This window comes from Myotis yumanensis, unplaced genomic scaffold (assembly GCF_028538775.1).
Source record: "Myotis yumanensis isolate MYYU_CA2020_CCGP unplaced genomic scaffold, mMyoYum1.0.hap1 SCAF_1, whole genome shotgun sequence".
Lineage (NCBI taxonomy): Eukaryota > Metazoa > Chordata > Mammalia > Chiroptera > Vespertilionidae > Myotis > Myotis yumanensis.
In genome coordinates, this window is record NW_027223752.1 from 8,401,596 (window position 1) to 8,428,130 (window position 26,535).

Genomic DNA, 26,535 nt, shown 5'->3' on the forward strand with positions numbered 1-26,535 from the left:
CCGAAGAACAAGGTGGCCCGACGCCTACGTGAGGCAGAGTGCGTGGAAATGCGCTGCCGAGTGTGAGGCGGGGACCCGCGCCATCTGCTCGGAAAGCCGACTGTGAACCAGGTTGTTGCGCAAGGCAGAGCCCCTGTCCTTGGCTGACTTCAGCGACCAATCGTCGATAGGTACGTGGCGGTCCCGCACCCTCTGGGTGAGGCCCAGAGCCTGGGAGAGACTTTGCTGGGGCCGCCCAGCCTGGAAGTGGAGGAGCCAGGGTTAGACCTGCTCACCCCGCCAGAAGGCTCTTGCACCCTGAAAAGTGAGGGTGGGCGAGCCACCTGGGAGCACACACGCCCTCTTTTCGTGCATAGTCACCCAGGCCGCGATGACATACCCCTTCCCTACTGCTTCCTGTTCAAAATTTGGTGGCTGGAGGATGGAGCCAACAGCTCCCCAGTCTCCCCTCCCCACCGGGCAGAACTGTGTCAGGCGCAGCAGAGGCAGCTGGGTGTCAGGCGGCTCCAGGAAAAGAAGCGGAAGGAGGGAGGAGCCCGGAAGCCACAGGTGGAAAGAGGGGCATGAGAAATGGGACAAGGCCCAAAGAGAAACAGTGACCACAGCTTAGTTCATTCAGTTCAACAAGTGCCTATTAAACACCTCCTGGGGATCAGCCGCTTTTCTCGGCACTGCAGGTCTAGCTAAACAAGAGAAGTAGAAATCCCTGCCCCCAGAGAACTTACCTCCCAGTGCAGGAAAAACACAATAAGCAAGATCAACAACATTCATACTATATTAGAAGTGGTAAGTGCCACTGGGAAAAACTAAAACGGGAGAGGGATAGGAAAGGCCTAGGAGGTGGGCACAAATTTACATAAGGGGCAGGTGAGGCCTTAACTGAGAAGTTACTTGGAAGGAAGTGAGGGAAGAGCGTTCAGGCAGAAAAGCAGAGCACATGCGAGGGCCCTGGGGTAGGAGGGAGCCCGCAGTGGAATGGGAGTTTGCACAGTAGGAGATGTTCAGAGATACAACTGGTGGCCACAAAAAGACTTGGAATTTAGTTCTCAGATAAGGCCTTTGTAGGATTGTGAGACAGCCTTCCCACCAGCATCCCCTGCAGCCTCTTTGCTGTGCTATTCTTAACCAAGCTAGATAGACCCCACGCCAGGAAGGCAGTATTCCCTCTACCCCCCAAAATTCCAAACCTCTGGCATCTCTGGCATCTTCACCCGGGGAATGGGAGCAGCCCCTGCTCATGACCCCAGCACCCAGCCCTCATCCTTCCACTTTGGTTCTCCCATTCCTGATCCCCACCCCACCCTGATGCATCTTCATGGGGAAAACCTGGCCCTGACTGGTGCGTCGTCACAGCCCAGGTCTCTGAGCTGCAGGCTGCCACACAGAGTTTCCTAGGTGCTGAGATGGCCAGTGGGTATACAGTCACAGCACTGCGTGGCCTAGTGGGGCTGCTGCACACAGGTGCCATTTTCACCGCACAGAGAGGGGCCTGCGGCTTTCCAGACGAGGCGCAGCCAGTTCGGAACTCCCTCTCCCCAAGTCCCATCAGCCCTTCAGCATGTCTGGTCCTGAGGTTCCTGATCTGGCAAGTTCTTCATCAGGGGACAGAAGATGAAGTCTTTCCACCTGCACCTGCAACTTCTGCTACATTGTCAGAGGCACCCAGCAGGTGAAGCTGTTGGCAGGTCTCGCCCATTTAATGACAAGACTATATGCCACTTCAGCCCTGGCTAGTGTGGCTCAGTTGGTTGAGCATCGTCCCGTGCACCAGAAAGTTGTCAGTTGGATTCCCAGAGTCAGGGCACATAACCGGGTTTCAGGTTCGATCCCCAATTGGTAACCGATCTATATTACTCTTTCACATTGATGTTTCTTTCTCTCTCTCTCTAAAATCAATAAAACATGTTTTGAGGGGAAAAAAAGACTATATGCCTCTTCAGTATAAAAGTGAATCACGCCCTAACCCAGTGGTCAGCAAACTGCGGCCCCTTGAGTGTGGCTCTTCCACAAAATACCACGTGCGGGCACGTACCGTGCGGTTGAAACTTCATGGCCACACTCAAGGGGCCAAAGAGCCGAATGTGGCTCGAGAGCCGCAGTTTGCCAACCACTGCCCTGACCGGTTTGGCCCAGTGGATAGAGCATTGGCCTCTGGACTGAAGGGTCCCAGGTTCGATTCCGGTCAAGGGCATGTACCTTGGTTGGGGGCACATTCCCAGTAGGGGGTGTGCAGGAGGCAACTGATCGATGTTTCTCACTCATCAATGTTTCTAACTATCCCTCTCCCTCTCTGTAAACAATCAATACAATATATTTTAATAAAAATAAAATAAAAGTGAACCACATGATGCTGCATTAGAGCACTGAAACCAGTGTGTTGCTGTTGCTCACACGAGGGATTTGCCGAAAGTTTATCTTTGTGCCACATCAGACGCATGGGTGTTTGGCCCACTGGTTAGTGGAGGACTTGCCAATGGAAGTTTGAGACAACTTCATTTTCTGGCAGATGGGGTCTTAGTTCCCTTCCATCCCAAAGTTCTGAAGCTTCCAGGGTGCAGGAGTTGGGGTGCTGGGCAAATTATTAAGCTGTCTCTGGGACACCAGTACTTCACCCTCCAGGTCTGCTGTAGTAAGTTACCCCACACTGGGTGGCTCAAACAGTAGGACTTACTCTCACACGGTTCTGCAGGCTAGACCTCTGAAATCCAGGTGTCAGCAGGGCTGCTTCCTTCGGAGACTGAGGGAAAATCTGTTCCAGGCTCCAGCTCCTGGTGTTGCCAGCAACCTTGCTGTCCTCGGCTTGTAGAGCTCTTCCTTCCCACGTGGGCCTGTGTGTCTGGGTCCAGATTTCCATCTTATAAGCACACCAGTCAGAGACTGAAGCATGCAACAGACTGACGAATTTCAGAGGGAAAGGGGGGAAGAGGTTAACCAAAGAACTGACATGCATATATGCATAACCCCTGGACAGACAATAGTGCAGTGAAGGTCTGGGGAGGGGGCAGGAACGGGGTGGAAGGGATTAAGGGGGGCGAGGGATGGGGAGACATCTGTAATACTTTCAACAATAAAGATATATTAAAAAATAAAAATTAAAGAACACCAGTCATTGGATTTAGGTCCTGCACTAAATGTAATGACATCTTCATTACATCTGCAAAGACCCCTTTTATAAATAAGGTCACATTCACAGGTACCAGCGGTTAGGACTTCAACATTTTGGGGGACACCATTCAACCCACAATGTGACATCCCAAATCCGCAGCTGTCCAATGCAGTGACTTCATGAAGGTGCATCAAGAACTTGGTACGTGCCCTGACCGGTTTGGCTCAGTGGATAGAGCGTCGGCCTGTGGACTGAAGGGTCCCGGGTTCGATTCTGGTCAAGGGCATGTGCCTTGGTTGTAGGCACGTCCCCAGTGGGGAGTGTGCAGGAGGCAGCTGATCGATGTTTCTCTCTCATTGATGTTTCTGGCTCTCTATCCCTCTCCCTTCTTCTCTGTAAAAAAATCAATAAAATATGTTTAAAAAAAAAAAGAACTTGGTACGTAAAAAAAAAGAGCTTGGTACATGTCTCCTCTTCTCAGTCTTGAGGAATGAAGGGGTACATTGTGGCTGCCACTGCGACCATGGATGGTGATAAACTGCAAAGGCCTGGGAAGGATTAGACAGGGATGCATGTGACCCAAGGTGCTTAGTGCAAGTCTGTAATATCATAGAAATAAGCTGGACTGTTTCTTTATTAATTGGCTTTGATGCCCTGGCCAGTTTGGCTCAGTGGATAGAGCATTGACCTGTGGACTGAAGGGTCCTGGGTTTGATCCTGGTCAGGGGCACATGCCCAGGTTGCAGGCTCAATCTCCAGTAGGGGGCTTGCAGGAGGCTGCCAATCAACGATTCTCATCATTGATGTTTCTATCTCTCCCTCTCCCTTCCTCTCTGAAATCAATAAAAATATCTTGTTTTTAAAAATTGGCTTTGATGTGTTTATCTGTAACTTGGTTGCTGAATAATCTTTTCATTTTTAAAGTTCTGTCCTTCTAGAATTACTCGGCAATTCACCTGGACAGGAGTGCTCTGTTTACTCCTGACCCAAAGATTTATTCCACACCCACAGCGAGCAGGACACAGGTTCAGGCAGGGACACGTGCAGGATTTGGTGTTACTCAGGGAACGTCCTGGACTGCATGGAATCTCATTCTAGCTGGGGGTGCAGACCGTGAACAGGAAGCACACGAGCGTCGCACCAGGAAACATGCTCGGGAGAAAAACGGAGCGATAAGTGAAGGGAGCTCGGCAAGGGTGTTATTTTGGAGAAGGTGGTCAAGGAGGTCCCCCCTGAAGGTCACACTTGAGCAGGGGTGTGACTCAGAAAAGGGGCCAGCCAGCCCATTCGCACCCTGGAGGAAGAGCATTCTGGGAAGAGGAAAAGACCCTCAGGCTGAGGTGTGCCTTGTGTCATTGGGGACAACAGGAGGTCAGCAAGCTCAGGGGACAGAACTAGGAGACGGGTCTGAGGGCGAGCCCAGGGCCAGGTCACTCAGGGCCCACGTGGGCAAGCCTAGGACGTCTTTCCCTCTGAGATGACAAAGAACGGGGACAAATGTAAGACAAGTCAAAGGTGGTGACCTAACCCAGCCATAGCAATAATTCTTCCAAATACAGGGCAGGGGGTGTTAGAGAAGACTTTTTAAAAGCAAGAGCCAACTTTGTACACTGCCCATAAGAAGCCACTTTAAATATAAAGAACCAACAGGTTAAAAGTAAAGGACGGGAACGGATGTATCACACTAACACTGATCAGAAGAAAGCTGGAGTGCGTGAACGAATGAATCCTTGTAGATTGGGCGTGCTAAAATGGGACAAAAATAATCAGAGGGTACATGCTGCTACTCGGAATAACGAGAGACATTTCAAAATGACAGAGGGAGCCCTGGCCAGGTAGGTCAGTTGGTTAGAGTGTCGTCCTAACATGCCAAGGTTGCTAGTTCAATCCCCAGTCAGAGCACATACGGGAATTAATGAATGCATAATTGGAACAACAAATCAATATTTCTCTTTGTTCCTCTCTCCAAAATCAACTTTTAAAAATCAAAAGGGTCAGTTCATGAAAATGGCATAACTGCCTTATGTTTATTCATCTAATAACGGCCTCAAAATACATGGAGCAAAAACAGATCTAACTACAAGGAGAGAGACGAATGCTCAGTCATAATTCGCAAGTTTAACGCCTCTCAGTGATCTATAGAACCTGTGGGTAGACAATCAGTAAGGATGTAGAGCAAGCGTGTCAAACTGAAAGGCTAACACAGGCCAAATAAACAAGGTTTAAGTTTATGTGGGCCGCAAAAAAACAAAAGCTTAAATTTTCATAGAAATGTAGGTTTATTTTGATAGAGACATGCTGAATACAAAGGGCTGAAATAAGCGAGTAATCATTAACAAAATAATAGAACATTTTAACAAAAATTATTTTTTCTTGAACATTAACTTAGCAGACGCTGAATAACTGTACAAATTCATAAGGGTAAGGCAAATAAACCTATTTTTCCTGTTCTCCGAAAGCGAAATATTTCCTGTTTCGCACACCAAACCAGTCCAAGACTAGCTGCTAAAATATTCGCTGCTAGTATTAGTGGAGAGAAATGGTGCGCCTGTGCGTAAGGCGCGTAAGGGAAATGAATGCAACATGATTATAGTAATCAGTCATTAGCGAACGTTGTAGTTCGTTATTAATAATTATGTATAACAGGATATTGTAAAAATTAAGTTATGAAAATTTTATTAAAGCGTTTCTTACATACCATTATATTGGCTGGGCTGCAAAAATATTCCTTGTGGGCTGTGTGTTTAACATGCTTGATGTAGAGGCCTTGAACAGCACTTTCAACCAACGTGGCCTAATTGGCAATTCCTAGAACACTCACCCCCCCCCCCCCCCCAGCAGCGGAACGCTTCCTGAGGTGGGAGTCATGTGGAGAAGTATTGAAGGTCACAGGACCAGGAGGCCCCCTGGGGAGGGAGCGCTGATGGAACACATGCCATCTGAAGGCTGAACATTGGGCCCCTCCAACCTGCAGGGGTTGGAAAGAGGAGAGGATCCAGCAAAGGAGGCGGAGAAGGAGCCGTGGTGATGAGGACCACCAGGAGAATGTGGCCGCCAAAAGCTGGTGAAGGAATGTTTGGGGGGACGGGGGCTAATCCTGTCCAATAATCAGCAAGATGAGGACCAAGGGCTGCTCGCTGGATTTGGCCATGGGGAGGCGTGGGTGACCTCCACAGGAGCACCTGCTCAGGAACGTGGGGGTGAGCTCAGAGCACCCCTGGGTATGTTCAAGGCGGGTGAGAGGCAGGCGCCACGTGCACTCATTTTTCAAGGAGTTTTGCTGAAAAGGGCAGGAAGGTTTGGCAGGGTTTTCTCCTTTTCCTTTTTAAAGAAGGGATGCACTGGACACCGTTGGGAAGAATTCAGGAGGGGGGGAGGGAGAACATTTGGGAGCAGGTGGAGAATTTCAGAGGCGATATCCATCCACCAGAGGGGATGGGGGCCAGCGCTCTCAGGGCCGGAAGGGTGGCCTTGGCTGGGGACAGACACAGTTCTTACGTAAGAGAAGGGGCCAGGGCACTGTCAGGGGTTCAGAGACCCTTCACTAATGGACGGGCCGGGGGATGCAGGCTGAGCCACGGGCTGGCATTGCTCTGGACGAGTGATTCAGGTGACCTTGCGAAGGTGGATAGGGAAGCTGGCTAGGGAGGGCCCTCCTGCCCCGGGAGGAAGTGCCATTGTGCGCGTGCTCCTCGGCGCCACCAGAGGGCGCCAAGACACCGCACCGTTCTGGTCGGGGTCCCTTCCCCTCCAGCCCTGCAGCCGTGGGCAGCGGGGCTCAAAGCCTCCAGGGTTCCCTGTTTGGCCCCAGCCTTACCTGGGGTTCTGGACTGGGAACCAAGATAGAAAAGGGGGTGGATCCTGGGAGGAGCTTCGTCAGAAAGCACCCTGTAACCCGGTGCCCTATAGATGGGTGGAGCCCCGCGCTGGCAGCCGCTGGAAAGGTCAAAATCCAAAGTGTGCCCAGCGGAACAGACCCTGCTACCACCGCCAGTACCGCGTTTCCCGGGGGAGGACATAACCAGCGCCCATGGGATGGATGAATGAATGGATGGATGGATGGATGAGAGGGCCAACCCAACCCAATGTGGAATTTCGAGGGAGAGGAGGGAGAGCCTTGGGGCAGATCCTGAAAAGTGCTGGGCCGGCGGGGCTCGCGCTGAGGCGCTCGGGCCACCTGGGTTGGGAGTGGGGGAGGGAGAGGGAAGGTGGAGGTGAGACTGACAGACTCGGACTTGGAGAGCCACCAACGCAGTATTTTAAAGAGTGGATGCGGCCTCCTCCGTGTAGACAGCTCATCGCCAATTTCCGATAAAATACAAGTGCCTCCCTAGCAGCCATCATTTCCCATCAACTTACAGTGGTTCTCAACCTTGGCTGCACATTAGAATCACCTGGGAATCTTTTTATTTTTTTTCCAAAAGAAAACATTCTTTAAAAAATGTATATATATTGCCACACAAAGATACTCATCTGGGAATCTTTTTAAAATCCTGATTTCTGGGCCTCATCCCCCGGAAATTCTGTTTCTTTGTTACTAATGTTGTGGCCCCACCCCATAACAAAGAAACAGAATTTCCGGAGGATGAGGCACAGAAATCAGGATTTTAAAAAGATTCCCAGGTGATTCTAATGTGCAGCCAAGATTGAGAACCACTGGCTTAGAACGAATCCTGTCTCCAGCACCTCCGGCCCACTGCCTATTAAAGGATGATTCCACTAGGGACAAGAGACAGCTGAGATATCCAATCCACTAAGCAATGGGAGCAGCCAGGTTTGGGCTGCAGATCCGGAGGCTGCGGCCCTGTTGCCCTGGCGGGGGGCCAGGCTGCAGATGCTGGAGTCGCTTAGATGCTGGAGGTGAGGTCTCCAGGTTGGTGCTGACTCACCGTGCAGCCCTCAAGCAGCCTCTCCCCCTCTGCCAGGTTGCTGCTGGATTTCTGGGCTCAGATGGTGTGCAGTCAGTTCCGATTTCACTGACCTGCACCTAAAAGATTTTCCTCTGTCCCTGTTCCTACCCCCAGGGACATGGGGTTGGGAGAGAACTCAGCAGAGTGCCCAGCACTGAGTGAGCACTCAGTGTTAGCTGTTGGCGGTGTGATTATTCATTACCGTTATGATCATAGTGCAGACTCGCCGCAGCTGCTCTTATTGTTCCCGGAAGGCTGTGTCTATCTGCTTGGGCATACTACCCAAGGGTGGACTGCAAGGGCAGGGGAGCGGGATATTAATCTCTCCCTCCATTAGCTCCTTAACATCAAGAATCTGTTTCATCTTCATGTTCCAGCAGCCGCTGGGGCCTGGCACCTGGTGATGGAGCAAGGATAATTTTATGTCTTGAAGTTTTCCAAAGGTGATTTGGGGAAATCAAATCATCCCACCATCCTTCCACCAATCAGGACTCAGCTCTCTGACTGTGCACTTTGATACAAAAATAATGCCTTTGGCTTCCCTTCCTTCACGCAATTTAATAAGCAAGTTATGAATTTGAACTATCAAAGGCCAATTAAAAGAAACTGTCATCTCTAAACCAAGAACATGTAATATACAAACAAACAAACAAACAAACCAAGAATGCAGGCCACCTAGATTCTGGCCCTATGTCATTTCAGTGTAAGGAAGGAGGTCCAGATGGATGGGAGCCGGGACCCTTAGCCGGCAGGCCTCTCAGCCCCGCCTGGTGTGGACCCAGATGCTGAGGCCCACGAATGACAGTACCAGCTCCCCCCCCCCCCCCCGTCCCTGCGAGTGGAACATCACTGTTCCGGGTGGATGCTCTCACATAGGTCTCCCCCTTGGTCCTCACTGCACCTTGGGGGGAATTATTTTGTCATAAGCAGCCCAGGACCCACCGCTTGGCTTTACCCTGCCGGTCAGGTGTCATCTCTCAGCTTCACCTAACATTGCCCCTGTAGTCAGGGCTCCAGCTGCAACCTTCAAGCCCTCTACCCTTGTAAAGGCTATTTTCTTTGCTGGGAGTGCCCCTCCCCACCTCCCTCCTTCCAGCCTAGCCACCTGACTCGTTCCTGACATGCCCCTCATCTCCTCCCCCTTCTGATCAATGTCCTCACCCACCCAAATATATCTAATTATACATATGTCATGACTACATATTTTAGCACTGAACACATTGTAGTCATTCATTTGTTCAACGAAAGAACACTGGCTACGTGCTTAGAACAATGTCGGGCACAAGCTCAGTGCTCAAAAAACATTAGCTCTCGTCAATAACACCATTCCTTCGTTCATTTAATATTTGTGGAGTGTCTTGGCTCTAGGCTGTTCGCAGCAGCCACAGCAGTAAACAAGAAAAACCGTAGCTCGGGCCTACCCCACACCGACCCCTGCGCTAAGTCCCCATTCTTAAGGGCTGGAGGTGCGGGACGCTGGGTCCCGCCCAATGCTGGGACTACAAGTCCCAGAAGTCTGCGCATCCTCGCCCGTGGGCCCGCCTGTGCGCATGCGCTACGTCGTGACGCCAGGGCCGCGAGCGGGCGCCAGTGGCTGCGGCAGGCGGCGAGCGGGCGGCGGGGCGGGGCCGGCGGGCGGTGGCCTTTAGGGCGGAGCCGGTGCTTGCGGGTCTCAGTCGGCCGCGGGTTAGCGGCGGTCGGCGTCCGGCGCCCGTTTCTCTGGTTCGCCAGGTCTCGCACGGAGTTCAGCCACTTTCTCTGCACTGCCCGCGGGTCCCGAGCGCGGCGTCATGTCGGATCCCGGGGGCGGCGGCGAGGACGGCTCGGCCGGCCTGGAGGTGTCGGCCGTGCAGAACGTGGCCGACGTGTCGATGCTGCAGAAGCATCTGCGCAAGTTGGTGCCGCTGCTGCTGGAAGACGGCGGCGAGGCGCCGGCCGCGCTGGAGGCGGCGCTGGAGGAGAAGAGCGCCCTCGAGCAGATGCGCAAGTTCCTCTCGGACCCGCAGGTCCACACGGTGCTGGTGGAGCGCTCCACGCTCAAAGGTGCGGTCCGGCCCGGCCGGTGGCCGGCGGAGCCCGGGTGCCCCTTCCGGGTGGCGGAGGGAGGAGGGCGTCCCTGTCTCGCCGTCACCCCCAACAATGGCATCGCTTTGTCTGCCGGCCTCAAGATGGCCGAGTTGGGTGGAGACAGCGTCTCCGGGCTGAGCGCGGCGGGCGGAGGCCGCATCCCTGCCTCCAATGTCACATGAGCTTTTCGGTTTCGATTTGTGTCCCGGCGCCGGGATCTGGGGGGACGTGGGCAGCGGGGTTCTGGCCCTTTCGCGGTCCGGGCGGTCGGAGCCGGGGGAGCGGCGGCCGGCGGGCATCCCCGCCCGGGCCTGGTGCGGACCCGGACGCCGGGCCTCCCGGAGTGACAGGGCTGCGAGCCCCGCTTCACTTCTGGGTGGATGCGCGCCCCCAGCTCCGCCTCTTGGTCCCCACAGCGTCCCTGCGGAGTGCGTGTATCTCCCCATTTCCCACGCGAGGAAACTGAGGCTCCGCTGACGTGAGCCAAGGTCACCAGCCAATCCTCGTCCTTACACGCAACGGCTCAGCTTCCAGCCCACGCTAATCATACCTTATCATTGGTGTGATGCCTAGAGGATGCCTGGGATGTTTGAGTCTATTGCACAGATTTTAGAAAAGAAAGATTCGGGTTAGGCAGCTAGTGGGGAGAGGAGGCAAATGGTGACCTTCCAAACGCCGGGCTTGATTGCCTTGAGGGTAGAGCTTGCCTGCAGGGAGGGCTTCCCGTTGATTCTGGAAGACCACTTGGTAGAGGACGGCCACGCGGATGGGTGTGGCCCGGTCCATCTGGGAACCCAGGGATGACGTGCAGGCGTCTTTGAGCGTTAGCACCAAAGAATTGTGCATTGTCAGAAAACCTCCCCCTGCAAGCTGCTTATAGCTGCTTATAATCTCTGAAGGCTGCGTGGTCTGTTAACAGAGAGCCTATGCGATGGGCCTCACCCATTTGTTTCTTTGTGATAATTTGTTTCTTTCAAAGACTAGTGATCTCGGGAGATGCTTCATTGTGGCCTCTGCTTCTGCAGGAGGGTTGAGGGTCAGTGTGAAAGAATAATGTTCTTAGATCCACAGGGAATGTTAATGCAAAGAAGCCTTTCGGGCATATTTAGGTTATTAATGTTTAGGGTTTTCTGTTATGATTGAGTTTATGTTTTCCCGAATGGAAATCCACTAGTGTTTTTTAAAATATATTTTCATTGATTTCAGACAGGAACGGAGAGAGAGAGAGAGAAACGTCAGTGATGAGAAAGAATCATCCAAGGGCTGCATCCTGCACAACCCCCACTGGGGATCCATCCCACAAGCCGGGCATGTGCCCTGAAGGGGAATTGAGCTGTGACCTCCTGGTTCATAGGTTGAGGCTTAACCACCGAGCCATGCTGGCTGGGCCCCACTAGTGTTTTTTACTAAAATACATTTAACTCATAGACTCTTTTTCAAAAAGAGCACATAGTCATGCTAGAAAAATTTAAAGTAATACAGATAAAATTAGAATCACCGTCAACCCAGCTGTAACCACTGTCAGCATTTTTGGTGTCAGTTCTTCTGGTCTTTTTTTCATTGAATGCACATTATTTTATTAAAACATTTTAATCTTAGTTGTTTAAGTTATTGTATTTTGAGTTCTTTGACCTTGGCTAATTCTTGATAATATTTTCATTGAACAGTTGATTGAGATCAGTGATTTTCATGTTGAGTCTTTAATTTCTTTTAAGTTGCGTTGTTCTTTGCTTCTAGAGTGCTCATAAGTACTTCACTTTGCTCAAACATCTTAGGATTGGACGTTGCTAATTTTTAGGTGGAACCCTATTCCTCTCGCATGTGTTCTAGTTTGTGCAGATCTTGATGGGCACATTTTCTTCTTTCAGCAAAGCGGATATCTAGGCATCCAAATCTTGTCTCCATAATGACTTGCACTTTTGAACATTGACCAAAGAATGAGACCGGCTAAAATTGAAATCCTACCTCATTCCTTCGTTTATAAAAATCCCTGAAGCCCTGCCTGGTGCGGCTCAGTTGGTTGGAGCGTCATTCCACACGCCAAAAGGTTGGGGGTGGTGGTTCCCAGTCAGGGCACATACCCAAGTTGCCAGTTTGATCCCCAATTGGGACACATACATAAGGCAATCAATAGATGCTCCCTCTCACCTCTCTCTCTCTCTCTCTCTCTCTCTCTCTCTCTCTCTCTCTCTCTCTCTCTCTCTCATCTCTCTTGCCCTCTCCCTCTTCTTCCCCTTTCCTCTCTCCATCTCTCCCTTCCCCTCTGTCTAAAATCTATAAGCATATCCTTGAGTGAGGGTTAAAAACAATACATAAATCCCTGAGGTATTTAAAGTAATTCAGCCTGCCTGTAATTTATTTTCCACTTACAAAAAGTCTGAGGAAAGCTAGGTGGTACCGTTAGCCTTGTTAGCATCCTGGCTACACTAGCCTAATTGAGATAGATGTGCAGTCCCGGGTCACTTGGTGAGAGGGCTTTCTTCCGGGTGGTTTTGTGAGTTAGCTTTGGCATTTGTACATTTAAGCAAATATGAGCATCCTGTAGTCGTGTGAAAAGGTAGGCTTGCATTATAATATGGAAAACAACCCGGAACTATTTAATCTGAATAAAGGCCACCACCGACAATGAAGTCATAGAACTTATTTAATGAGGACAGATTGCTTTTCTTTTACCCCTCCCCCCTTTTAATGGAAGGAGTTTTCCAAACACTTGTGATGGAATATAGAAGCATTTTTATATGAAGATCTCTGTATGTTTTTTACTCGTAACTACCCCAGATATATATATATATATATATATATATATATATATATATACACATATATATATACACACATATATTTATATTTAAAAGTATTTTTTGTTGTTCTTAAGGTAACATTCCTTAAAATGTAAAATAAAGGCTGTGAACTAAACAGTTTATTTTGATAGTGAAGAACTGGAGAGTTTGTGGGAAAGGGAAAGTTAAATTGTAGCTCCTCGTTAAAAAGAGAAATCTCCTTTCTGTCATCTCCGGCATGTAGAACCTTGTTTTCTTTCTTTTTAACATCGTTTTCTTCATTGTGTGCTTCTGGAATGAAGGCCCGATGGAGCTCTTTGCCGAGTAGCCGTTTTGGAGTTGGGGGTGTGTGTAGCACTTCTACTCGGGTGCCTTCAGGGCTGTGCTCTATCCCTGGGAGAGGCTGGTGGTGGAGGGAGGAACAGGCCGCAGGTGCCCTGGGACCTGTGTGCGCGCTCCCGCTTGTTGGTGACCAGGCCGGGGTCAGGTGCTGTGTGTTTCTAAGGTCTAAAACTTTAACTTAGATCTTGAAGACTGAAAATAGTGGCTGCCTTTAGCCAGCACTTCCCCTACGCTTAGAATTCTACTTCTCCTGGGATACATATCGAGGGGCCCACCTCCTCTTCGTCAGTGCGAGGCAGGTAGGGACTGAGTCTGAAAGCAAATAGTGCTTTTGACAGCACTCAGCTTCTTAGAGCTGCAACAGCCTGGAAAGTTGTATGAGGAGCGTGTGGGGTGTGTGTGTGTGTGTGTGTGTGTGTGTGTGTGTTTAAAAATTATTTGAGGACTTAATTTCCCTAAAGCATAAAGAAATGAAGTAGATTGATGACTAAAAAGTACTTGTTTTTGGCCTTTGCTTAGCTCCCCCCCCCTCCACCAAATGGCTAATAAAATAGTTAATAAGTTAACAGGAAGAATTTCCTATGGCACCGTACTGTCTTGGCACTCAGGCCAGGAGTCCATCCACCTGGGCCCTTATAGATGTCCTGTGCTGTGACGCGGTAGGCGGGCCCCAGCACCCTTCATAGGAGAAACCATCTGCAGAAGATGGATTGAATGCAGTGTAGCAGAGTAATAACATTTATGAACAGCAAAGGGAAAATGGCCAGCACTTCTTTTAAACAGTTAATATGGGTGGAAGTTCTGTTTATCAGCAGAACTTGGCAAGTTGGTCCAGCCTCCTCTGTCTTCACTGAGAAACCGAAATCGAGGCTTTGAAGACCCAGTTGAGAAAAAGATGTTTTAAGAATTCAATTCCAACCCGGGTGGCTCAGCGGTTGAGCATTGACCCAGGAACCAGGAGGTCACGGTTTGATTCCCAGTCAGGGCACATGCCCAGGTTTCGGGCTGGATCCCTGGTGGGGGCCATACAGGAGGCAGCCCATTGATGCGTCTCTCTCATCACTGATGTTTGTATCTCTCTCCCTCTCCCTCTCCCTTCCTCTCTGAAACCAATAAAAACATATTAACAAATAAAGAATTCAGTTCCTTGGTACCTATTGAAATAGGAGAGTTTTTTTCCTTTATTTCATATCATTTATGTCTTTTGAATTAGTATTAGCTTAAAAATATTAAATCTTGCCACTCTCCCTCCCACCTGTGCCTTTCCCCTCTCCCAGGGCGTTGTTTTCCTTGCACGCACACGTACGTGTGTGTGTGTGTGTGTGTGTGTCTCTTTTTTATTTTCTCACTCTCTCCTAAGCTCCAAGGACCCCTTTGCTTCTGTAACTTGTTTCCTGAACCCATTTCTCCTACAGCCCAGTTTTTCTACCTCTGTAACTTTCTAAATAAAGTTTCTCTTCTTTCCCTGACTGGTGTGCTCAGTGGTTAGAGTGTCCGCCCATGTACTGAAAAGTCACTGGTTTAATTCCCAGTCAAGGGTCTGTACCTGGTTGCAGTCTGATCTCCAGTCCCAGTCAGGGCATGTGTAGGAGGCAAACAGTGGATGTGTCTCTGTCACACACACCCCTCTCCCTCCCTCCCTGCTTCCCTTCCTTTTTTCCACTCTTTCTAAAAATCAATGAAAAAAATATCCTGGGGTGAGGATTAACAAAACAAAAAGATTAAATCTTAAGTCCCTTAGGCATTAGTAACTTACTAGTTTTCAGTTCCTTATTTCTCCTTTATTTTTCTGGAAATATCAAAACGAGCCCCAGTTTTACATTATGTACAAGTATCATGTGGGGTTTAGCCCTCCACATTCCTAACAGTGTCTCAGAGGGAGGCTTCGGGTTGAAGGGACCCTCAGACTTCCTCCCCGGCCTTCACCTTGTCCCAGAGCCCAGAGTGGCTGTGGCAGGGAAGTCACAGCCCCTCTGCAGGATGGAAGGGTGGCTGTTGAGGTGACAGGAGAAAGCACCAGAGCCGGGAAAGGGGAACTAGAGCCGCCACCTGAGGGGAAGAGAGGACATGTGTGGTCGTGAGGGACAGAATCATGGGGCGCTGGCACGGTTTTGGTTTTAAAGGAAAAGAAGTTGGGAGACAGAACAGGAACATGTAACAAGTAACTTGGTAGTGTGTGTAGGCCCAAGAGAAGGACTGGTGCATTCACCGCTGGGAAAGAGACTTGTCCTGTGGCTGGGAGGAGGCTGGGAGAGAAGCGTGAATGAGGGAATGCCCACGGGTGCAGGGAGCCAGGCAGCCTCACCCTCCGTTACCAGCTTAGCTTGCTTTAACCTTCTTCCACCTGTTCGTCCACCAAACTGTGGAATCATCCCCATCTACCAGGAGAGGTAGTTGGAGTCTTAAAGGTCATTGAATGTGCACGTTTTCCTATTTCATGAAACAAGGCATAGTGCTCGCCTAATGCGCAGCGTAATGTTACAAATCACTCATAGTTTGCCCAGCCGGTGTGACTCTGGTTGAGCGGTGACCCATGGCCCAAGAGGTCACCGGTTTGAGGTTTGATTCCGGGTCAGGGCACGTTCCCGGCTTGCAGGCTCAATCCCCAGTAAGGGGGGGAGGAGGGTGCAGGAGGCAGCCGATCGATGATGTGTCTCTCTTCCTCTCTCTAAAAAAAAATAAAAACATGAAAAAAAATAAATCACTCATAGTTTAAAGTAAACTAGTCCTTCAATAAAAACATACAGATTGATGCTAAATGACACTCTGAACATCTGTAGAATTTTGGCAGTCTCAGAAGTTAGCAAAAGAAATGCTCACGGTTTGCCCTTAGGGGCAGCCCAGCATGCCCGGGTCCTTCCGTTCTCTGACTGTCTTAACAGGCAGTGCCTGTCAGTCATTGTGTGTTAACCAGTAGTACTCAGCAGCGTTAGGAAACTGACTCAAACTTTACTGACAGACAGTACCTGATGAAGCACGCAGTTTGTGTTTGTATACAGACTTCTAGATATAGCAGGATTAATAGCCTCCTTGTTATTAAGAATTAACTATCAAGTGTCTTTCCTCCTCCGAACAATTTTTAATAGTTCTGCCGAAGTAAAATGTCAAGTTGTTATTTAGAAGATGGAATCATTTACAGAGAGACACAAAGGTTAAGTTATTGGATGGCAGTTTATAAAACAGCCATAGATTCTTTAATTCTGTGGGAATCAGACATGCTCAGACTTCATTTAATCTCTGTTTATGGGGAATAGGCATTTAAAAATGATTCCAAAATGTACTCTGTGGCCAAAACCGGTTTGGCTCGGTGGATAGAGCGTCGGCCTGCGGACTGAAGGGTCCCAGGTTTGATTCAGGTCAAGGGCATGTACCTGGGTTGTGGGCACATCCCCAGTAGGAGATGTGCAGGAGGCAGCTGATCGATGTTTCTCTCTCATCGATGTTTCTAACTCTCTATCTCTCTCCCTTCTTCTCTGTAAAAAATCAATAAAATATATTTTTTAAAAAATGTACTCTGTGAGCGATTAGTAGCAACTTCCATTAGTTATTGTCATCGAGAGGAGGTAGGATTTCGCAGAGCATTGGAGAAGACCCACTTGCATGTTCTTGTCTGGGGATTACGTCAGCGGGTGTGCCTGCTGAGCCCCAGCTGCGCTCCGCCGCACTGCAGTGTCCTGTGGGAGCCCTGACTCATCCCCTGGCCTGGCCTGCTGCCCGCTTCCTGTAACCCGGCCCGCTTCGGAGGTGCAGGCGCATCCTTAGATGCTGCGTCCAGTCCAAGTCGTTTTGTTTACATAGATGAGGAAACTTTAGCTGGGAGAAGTGATTCCAAGTTACCATGAGGTGCTTGCTTTTAGTTATGTCAGTATCTCCTTTGGTGGGTTCTAGAATGTGACTTTTATTTTCTATGTGTGGTTTGGGTGTTATTTTGATAATGTGTTTTACATAAATTATAGAACAGCTTAAGGAAAGTTCAGAAAGTGAAGAGAGGAGATCCTTCAGCATGCCGCCACCTGACAGCTGTTTGTCCAGGATTCCCTGCTGCTCTTGGTCCAGGTGCTCGCACGGCACCGACTGAGCTACGTGTGTGGCTGGTGTCTGGCAGTGTGGCTTCTCATACCTGTGGGGGAGCCACATTTTGGTAGTCAGAACATCCAGCTGATTTGTTCAGTTGGTTTTCTGTTTTGTTTTGTTTTTAGTCATTTTTAAAAAACAACTTGTGCCGAAACCGGTTTGGCTCAGTGGATAGAGCGTCGGCCTGCGGACTGAAAGGTCCCAGGTTCGATTCCGGTCAAGGGCATGTACCTGGGTTGCGGGCACATCCCCAGTAGGAGATGTGCAGGAGGCAGCTGATCGATGTTTCTCTCTCATTGATGTTTCTAACTATCTATCCCTCTCCCTTCCTCTCTGTAAAAAAATCAATAAAATATATTTAAAAAAAAAAACTTGTAAGTATCTGGCATACTAGAATGTTCTGCCATTCTTCCCCTTCCTAAAACTATACCAAAAACAGTATTTTGAAAGAGTCATTGTCTTATTGACATAGTAATATTTTATACAGTTGAAGCGTGGGTTTTGCCTCGTGTGAAAACTAATGAAGTAGGGCTTTTGCTCAGGCCCTATACCAGGGGTCCTCAAACTTTTTAAACGGGGCCAGTTCACTGTCCCTCAGACTGTTGGAGGGCCGGACTATAGTTTAAAAAAAAAACAACTATGAACAAATTCCTATGCACACAGCGGTGGCAGGCGGGCCGGATAAATGTTTTTGGCAGGCCGCATGTGGCCCGTGGGCCGTAGTTTGAGGACTCCTGCCTCATACGCTGAGATTTCCTAGTGTTTAGCACTAAAGAAACGGGACATCTCATGTAGGCCACTTGACTTACTACCCCACGCCCTGCTGCCCGTGTCATATCATGGATTTGAAGCCCAGAGGAGGAAAAATGGCCTTCCCAAGATCACTTAGCTACGTCTACTGCCTATGCTGTTCCATCACGGAGGTGAAAGGGAAGGCGAACCATGATAACTTAATCCTGGGATAGTGATTTCACATACATACTGTTAACTTAATCCTGGGATAGTGATTTCACATACATACTGTTAACTTAATCCTGGGATAGTGATTTCACATACATACTGTTAATCCTGGGATAGTGATTTCACATACATACTGTTAACTTAATCCTGGGATAGTGATTTCTGCTAGCACACGTTTCCGTGTAACTTATCATTGCTGAAATAATTGACTAGAGCATCCAGGCCTCTGGTGAGTTAGTGCTACACCTACAGGTTTGCGTTATTTCCGTTCTTACACATTTTTTATTTTAATTTTTCTGTTTTGATTTTCAGCCATTTAGAAATTGTGCTCACATGTGTCTTGAGCTATCTTACTGTTAAATTCAGTCAGCTTTTCAAAGGGCTCCTGGGCATCAGGAGCCCACCTTGGGGGAGGAAGTGCAACCCTAAGTCGATCCCCCAGCAGGCCATGAGAAGTGCTCCAGGAGCAGAGGGGAAGGCGAGGGGAACACCTCTCAGGGACCCTGGGGTGATGCTAGACAGCAGTTTGCCCTGGGGGCCTGGATGAGGGAGGGGCAGCCTGTGTACTAGTGAGGACACTGGGTTTAGAATCACTGACTCCTGAATTCTTAGGTTGTCCCTTTCCAGCTACGGTCTGAGGACAATTTGCTTACATTTCTTACCTGGGAAATAAGGATAGTGATAGTCATGCCAGTCCCCATAGGTTGTAGTGAGGGTTAAAGACATGATGTACCTAAAGTACTTAGTAAAATGCCTGTCACATAGTAAGTGCAGAGTTAGCAACTGAGCAGAATGGGTGTCGGGGAGGGGCAGGGGAGGGAGAGGAAGGGAAGAGAGAGGTAACTTCTGTGTAGGGAGCCAAGGTGGGGGTGGGTGGGGCCTAGAGAACTGGCTGTAAGGCACCCCCGCTCCCCTAGCACAGCATGCCTGCCCACCTGCAGCACTGCCCAGCAACAGCTCCTTAATGTGCCCAACAGCCCAGGCACAGAAACGGAGGCCCAGAGAGGTTCACCCCCTTGCCCAAGATTATGCAGCAAAGGAGGGCCCAGGGCAGGAGTCAGAAAAAAAATAGGTAGGAAGGGAGAATAAGTTGAGCTGACTCAAAATTGGAAATGTTGACAAGAATGTGATACAATGTTTATTTTAATTTGTAGAGGATGTTGGTGATGAAGGAGAAGAAGAAAAAGAATTCATTTCCTATAATATCAATATAGACATTCATTATGGAGTCAAGTCCAACAGGTGAGTAGTGTGACTGTAACCATAATCTCGGGTTCTGAGCTTGCGAGAATTAAGCATCAGTCTTAACTGACTCAGATGAAGACATTAAGAAAACACTCAAAAGATTTCTACTCTGCAATTTCAGTATCTTATCTTTGATTTCATGAATTCAAGTTAAGAGGATTTCCAAATTAAGATAAATTCTAAAATATTTTTACTTTAATATCCATGTCATGGCACCCATTGTAACATATCTAATAATGCCCTCAGATTATATCTGAATCATCATTATTATAAACTAGAGGCCTGGTGCACGGATTTGTGCACCGGAGTGGTCCCTCAGCCTGGCCTGCACTCTCTCGCAATCCGGGACCCCTTGGGGGATGTCGTACTGCTGCTTTTGGCCCAATCCCCACAGGCCAAGTGAGGATCCGGCGAAACCGGCAGTCCAACATCCCCTGAGGGATGTAGTAGTAGCGGCAGGTGGCCAGGGAGGAGCCTGAGCCTGGGCTGGGTGCCCGTCGGTGAGCTGAGCGACCAGCGCTCCCACTGTGGGAGCCCACTGACCACCAGGGGAAGCTCCTGCATTGAGCGTCTGTCCCCTGGTGGTCAGTGTGTGTCATAGTGACCGGTCGTTCGGTCGCTTAGGTTGCCTGATCGCCCCTAACCACTCTGCCTGCCGGCCTTCTCGCCCCCAACTGTCCCCCTCCCACCGGCCTGATCGCCCCAACTGCTACCTCCCCAGCTGGCCTGCTCACCCCCAACTGCCCCCCTTTCCCCCGCCAGCCTGCTTGCCCCCAACTGCCCCCCCCTTGCTGGCCTGATCGCCCCCAACTGCCCTCCCCTCCTGGCCTGATCGCCCCTAACCACCTCTGCCTTGGCCCCGCCACCATGACTTTGTTTGGAAGGATGTCCGGAAAGTCTCCCGGTCTGATTAGCATATTACCCTTTTATTAGTATAGATAACTGGTAAACACTGTTAGGTACAGGTCTGAGTCTTTGTAGGACAAATCCCTAAAAACAGTGTCAGGTTCAGACGTGGTGCATCGACATTTTCAATGTGTGTTACCAGATTTTCCACCTTCTAGAAATATTGTGCCTGTTTATACTCCAGTAGACTTATCCAGATTTAAATATACAGATGTTGTAATAGATTGTGTTCGCTTTTAAAACTTGTTATTTTGAATAATTTCAAGCTTACAGGAGTTTCATGACTAGTATATAGAACTCCCAGGTATCAGCTGTTAACATTTAGCACGTTCGCATTCTCATTTTCCCCCTGAACCACTTCAGAGTTGGTTATAGACAACCTGCCTCTTTTCCCTAAATACTTGAGAGTATTTCCTAAGAACAGGGACATCCCCATCCTTAGCCTCAGCACAGCGATCAGCTTCCGGAAATGCAATATTGGAACAATGCTGTCCTTCAGGTCCAGGGTTCTGACTGTCTTGGTAAAGCTCCTCACAGCAGTTCTCCCGGGACCCAGAATTCAGTTCTGTGTCTGTCTGTGTTGGTCCTTTGTGTCTCTCATGACGTTGACCTTGATAAGGACAGATGGTGGTCTACGGCACATCCCTCAGTTGGGTTTGTCTGTGTTGTCCATGGTCAGATTCAGGTTGTACATTTTTGGCAGGAATTCTGTTGCAACTTTGTTCCTCTCATGGTGTCCAATCAGGAAACCTCATTGACATTTTAGAATATTAAGTATTGTATATAAAATACTGGCCTGGGAACAGGAAAATTCAGATATTAATTTTCTTAAAGATATTAATCCAGCCACCTTTGAGCACCTGCTATACATAAGATATGCAGTAGGTATGTAAACAATAAACCCGGGTCCTGTTCCCCAGAAGCCTGTGGTGTTTGGGAGGAAGGTGGTGAGTACACAGCCATCTCTGCACCTGACGGTCTTAGCGGTGCGAGCTGCCCTGAAACATGGAGGTTGGCGAGATTGCTTCTTGCTAGGGCAGGCCCTGTGGAAGAAGCAGTGCAGGAAGCGGGTTTTCAGGGTTACTTGGAATTTCAGCAGCTGAATATCGATTCTTAAGCAAAGGCACAAAAGCACATGACACGTTTGGAGAAAGGAACATCTAGCTTAAGTAGTGACTGAGGTGGGGAAGGGAAGGGGGGCTCAGCAGGGGATGGAACTGGGAGAGCAGTGGGGCCTGGAATGCCCACTTTCACTTTAACCTGGGAGTGACTTTGCTTATTCAAGCTGATATGTGACTCTGGACCATAAGCGAATGGTACAAATTAGTGTAAGATCAGATTTAAGTACGTTATGGCTTGTAACCTGCAGTTGCTAGGAAGGTTAGCGTTAATGAGGCCAAGGTTATGAATGTAACCCATTTATAAGACAAATGAATTTTGCTTGGTTTCACGGTCCCTTATTATAACCATAACCTTGATTTGGTTAGTTCTCATGTGAGTAAAGATGAGCACTGTGTTTCAATATTCTATTCTTAATAGGATTTTAAAATTGAAACAGTCAAATGAATATTTTTGTTTGTTAATCCTCACCATATATTTTTTCCCATTGCTTTTCAGAGAGTTGAGGGGAGGGAGGGAGGGAGGGAGGGAGGGAGGGAAGGAAACATCAATGTGAGATCTCACATCAACTGGTTGCCTCCCACATGTTCCCTGGCCGGGGATGGGGAGCAAACCCGCAACCAGATACGGGCCCTTGCCTGGGAATCGAACCGGAGACCTTTTGGTGTGCAGGTTGATGCTCTAACCACAGAGCAACACCGGCCAGGGCCAAATGAATTTTTAATTTGTATGCAACACAGAGAAGGCCACAGTTGTCAAGACCGATTAGGAATGAGACTTTGTGTTCTAATTTCTTCTTTGCTTTCTTGTAGCTTGGCATTCATTAAACGCACTCCAGTCATTGATGCAGACAAACCAGTGTCTTCCCAGCTCCGTGTTCTCACGCTCAGCGAGGACTCCCCATATGAAACCTTGCATTCTTTCATTAGCAATGCGGTGGCTCCTTTCTTTAAGTCATACATCAGAGAGTCTGGCAAGGCAGACAGGTAAAAACCATTTTCCCTTTGTTGGTTTGAATCATACTTCACTACGTCTTCACAAGACATTGGAAAGTGATGTAAAATTCAGGAATCGGGAGGTAGAGCTAACAACCAAGAGGATGTAAATCTGTTGTGTTAATAAAATGTTTATTATTAATATCTGACAGATCTGAAATAAGAGCATGTCTTGGAGACCAGTAGTGCACTAAGTTTTGAAATATTTTCTGTGTTTTTAGGGATGGTGATAAAATGGCTCCTTCAGTTGAAAAAAAGATTGCGGAACTTGAAATGGGACTCCTTCACCTGCAGCAAAACATTGAAATTCCAGAGATCAGCCTGCCAATTCATCCAATTATTACAAATGTCGCAAAGCAGTGCTATGAGCGTGGAGAAAAGCCCAAAGTTACAGACTTTGGAGATAAGGTTGAAGACCCAACTTTTCTCAATCAGCTACAATCCGGAGTTAACCGCTGGATCCGAGAAATTCAAAAAGTAAGAGCACAGGCTGAAAGTAGTTGTAAAGGCTTCATGTCTGTTATCTGTGAGGTAAATTCTTGGGTGACTGTTGGCCGAACCTGCCCTTGGTGCCGGGACTGCTCAGCAGGCCTGCCAAGCCCGGGGAAGTGGGAGACGCGCACCATCACCCTGAGCCTTCGTCTGACCTCTTTCCTACCTGTGACAAGTTCAACTACTTGTCATTTGCAGGCAGGAAATCCACTTGAAATATGGAAATTAAATTGTAACGCATGCGTTTAGTTAATGATACTTTTCCACCTTTATTTAAATGTGAATACCCTTCAGTGTTATTTTATGTTTAAAGGTGACCAAACTCGACCGAGACCCCGCTTCGGGAACGGCCTTACAAGAAATCAGTTTTTGGCTGAACTTGGAACGTGCGTTGTACCGCATACAGGAGAAGCGCGAGAGCCCCGAGGTTCTGCTTACGCTGGATATCCTGAAGCACGGCAAGCGCTTCCATGCCACCGTCAGTTTCGATACTGACACAGGTAAAACTAGAACTGATCATCGATCAGGCAGTTAATCTGCCTTTTGTGAGACCTTGCTGGTAATTGAGATGAAAGTTAATGTATGCACCACCTTTCCTTTTCCTCTCGCATCTTGTCTCATATCTCCCCCAGTCCTAGGTAATGAAAGTGACTTTCCACGGACCCCCCGTTTCCTCCCGGGGTTTGGAGGACACAGCCGGTTTCTAGGCCTGAGTGTCGGGAGCCGTGGGAGTTCCATCCTGTCCCTGTTACTCAGTCCCCCGGGCAGGCTGTGCTTTCAGTGTGAAGTCAGTGTGCCCCAGACAGGCGGCAGGAAGACTGTTCACAGAAGCAGCAGTTACTTGCCTGCAGGGCTGGGGACAGAGAGCTGCTCAGTACTTCCTCTTCCTCCTCTCACCTGCTCCGTCCTGTTCTCTGCTCCCCTCCCTGTTCTGAAAGGGGGCGAGGAGCCTTTAGTTTTCGGCGTGGGCCGCAGTGAGTGGTGTTTCGTTAGCACCCAGTGGGCACATGAACGTTGGAGCGCTCGGGCACAGTTAGCATGTGTGTACGACTCCATGCCCACGAGGCCCGCTAGAGCCAGCAGCCGGACCACAGTCGGCAAATGTTAGAGGAGATTTTGGGTGGAAATCGTCCTATTACATTGATCACACTGTACACGTTTACTAATGTGGAAAAGTATAGAATTTTCTGTAATACCTCCGAAACCTTTATGTCTTTTTAACATGTTTTCAAAAATCTTGTGCCAGAGGAAGTAAAAAACTAGACTAGGACCCAGGTGTTTCTGTGATTGTGTCAATAACGTACTCACCTAAATTGTGCCATGGGCATAAAATTTAAATTCTAGTGTTTTTAAAGATGACGAAATTCTAGTTTTTTAAACTTGTTTTTAGTAGAACATTTAGATAATCTAGAAAGCAAAAGAAGATGAACTATGAGGGCATCCCTGATGCTCTTTAACAAGTGAAAATGAGGCTGTGCTAGGATCATCCTATTAATGAGTTTTTTCCCCGAAATATCAAATAGTTTCTTTGTCACTAAATCTTTTGCAACATTAAACTGTCCCATCATGAGGACACATTTCCATTTACTTTCCCAGTAGTAGGCCTGTACGGAATATCCTGTAGTTGCATTACTTTTCAGTCGAGGTAAGATTGACATCTACCATTATGTTAGAGTCGTTTTACTTTATATGAAAACCATTAACTGTTTCTTAATCTAGGTCTAAAACAGGCTTTGGAAACCGTGAATGACTACAACCCTCTGATGAAAGATTTCCCTCTGAACGATTTGCTGTCTGCCACTGAGCTGGACAAGATCAGGCAGGCTCTTGTGGCGATCTTCACCCATTTGAGAAAGATCCGGAACACGAAGTATCCCATCCAGAGGGCCCTGCGCTTGGTGGAGGCCATTTCAAGAGACTTGAGTTCCCAGTTACTCAAAGTGTTGGGCACTAGAAAACTAATGCATGTTGCTTATGAAGAATTTGAAAAAGTACGTTTTACTATATCAGAAACCAACCTCGGGGCATTAGACCAAACTGCGCTGTAATAACAAGCTTCCTTTCTGAAATTACATCCTAGGTTATGGTTGCGTGCTTTGAAGTGTTTCAGACTTGGGATGATGAATACGAGAAACTTCAGGTGTTGTTGAGAGACATTGTCAAACGGAAAAGGGAAGAAAATCTGAAGATGGTGTGGCGAATCAACCCTGCCCACAGGAAGCTTCAGGCTCGCCTAGACCAGATGAGGAAGTTTCGACGGCAGCACGAACAGCTGAGAGCAGTCATCGTCAGGGTCCTGAGGCCACAGGTGTGATTCCCATCCCAGATATTCACGCATGATTGTTTCAGATGAACTACTTGTTTCTGTTTTGCATTATTACTCCTTTAGCTCCATCTTGTCGCTGTCATCTTTAAGATCTAGTGATTCTGTATTATATTGTTTCAATCCAAATCTTTAACGTTCTCCACCCATTCATTCCTACCCTCAAATTGCATGAACCCTAGAGCCAGAACCTGCAACCCACTGCTGAACTAGCTGTGTGACTTGGACACATTATTTAACCTTTTCTCCAGATTCCTCATCTGCAAAATCTATACTAAAAAAAGGGTAATATGCTAATTAGACCAGGAGACCTTCCAGAAGACCTTCCGGACGTCCTTCCAGACAAAGCCATGGTGGCAGGGCCAAGGAAGAGGTGGTTAGGGGCGATCAGGCCAGAAGGGGAGGGCAGTTGGGGGTGATCAGGCCGGTGGGAGTGGGGGCAGTTGGGGGCAAGCAGGCCGGCAGGGGGGGAGCAGTTGGGGGCGAGCAAGCTGGCAGAGGGGCATTTGGGGGCTATCAGACCAGCAAGGGGGAGCACTTGGAGGCAAGAAGACCAGCAGGGGGGGCAGTTGGGGGCAAGAAGGCTGGCGAGGGTGGGCAATTGGGGGCGAGCAACCTGAGTGGTTAGGGGCAATCAGGCAGGCAGACAGGTGAGCAGTTAGGAGCCAGCAGTCCCGGATTGCGAGAGGGATGTCCGACAACCAGCTGTCGGACATCCCCTGAGGGGTCCCAGATTGGAGAGGGTGCAGGCTAGGCTGAGGTCCCGTGGCCCCATGCAGGAACAATGATTGCTGCAAGCACCTCTGAGAGAAAGCCGCCCTCATGTTCCGGCCCGATGCCAGACAGTTCAGTTTCTCCCTGTGTGAGTCTGGGTCCGCAGAGTCTTGCTCGGAACTGGAGTTCAGAGCAGTCAGGAGCTTGTATCTCCCTCCCAATTCAAAAAGACAACAGCATACCCAATTGCCGGCCCGTTTCTGCGTGCCTCCATACCTCCGCATTTCTGCACCTCCGCACCTCCTCCCAGCCTCAGTGTGCCTTTTTCTTTCCTTCTTCCACTCAGCCAGCCTTCCCATGGTTCTGGATGATATCCGTTTTGTCTTTTAGTTGTAGTTTTGATGTGGTTGTGTGAGGCAGCAAGTTCAGGTGTTTACCTGTGCCGCCATCTTGGTTGTCTCCTGGTTTGATTCCTGATCAGGGCACTTGCCCAGTTTGCAGG

At 48.8% G+C, this 26,535-nt stretch overlaps 1 protein-coding gene across 1 annotated transcript in view; it reads left to right on the top strand.

The window, feature by feature from the left end:
- Positions 1-9,696: 9,696 nt before the first annotated feature.
- Positions 9,697-26,535, top strand: part of LOC139009174 (cytoplasmic dynein 1 heavy chain 1) — a 66,803-nt gene continuing 49,964 nt past the window's right edge. Inside the window, exons 1-7 of the mRNA XM_070413248.1 lie at positions 9,697-10,059; positions 19,394-19,481; positions 22,322-22,495; positions 22,726-22,981; positions 23,310-23,496; positions 24,716-24,987; positions 25,077-25,304. Of these exons, the coding sequence (XP_070269349.1) occupies positions 9,807-10,059; positions 19,394-19,481; positions 22,322-22,495; positions 22,726-22,981; positions 23,310-23,496; positions 24,716-24,987; positions 25,077-25,304 (1,458 nt within the window). The 5' untranslated portion in view covers positions 9,697-9,806. The remainder of the gene's footprint in view (positions 10,060-19,393; positions 19,482-22,321; positions 22,496-22,725; positions 22,982-23,309; positions 23,497-24,715; positions 24,988-25,076; positions 25,305-26,535) is intronic.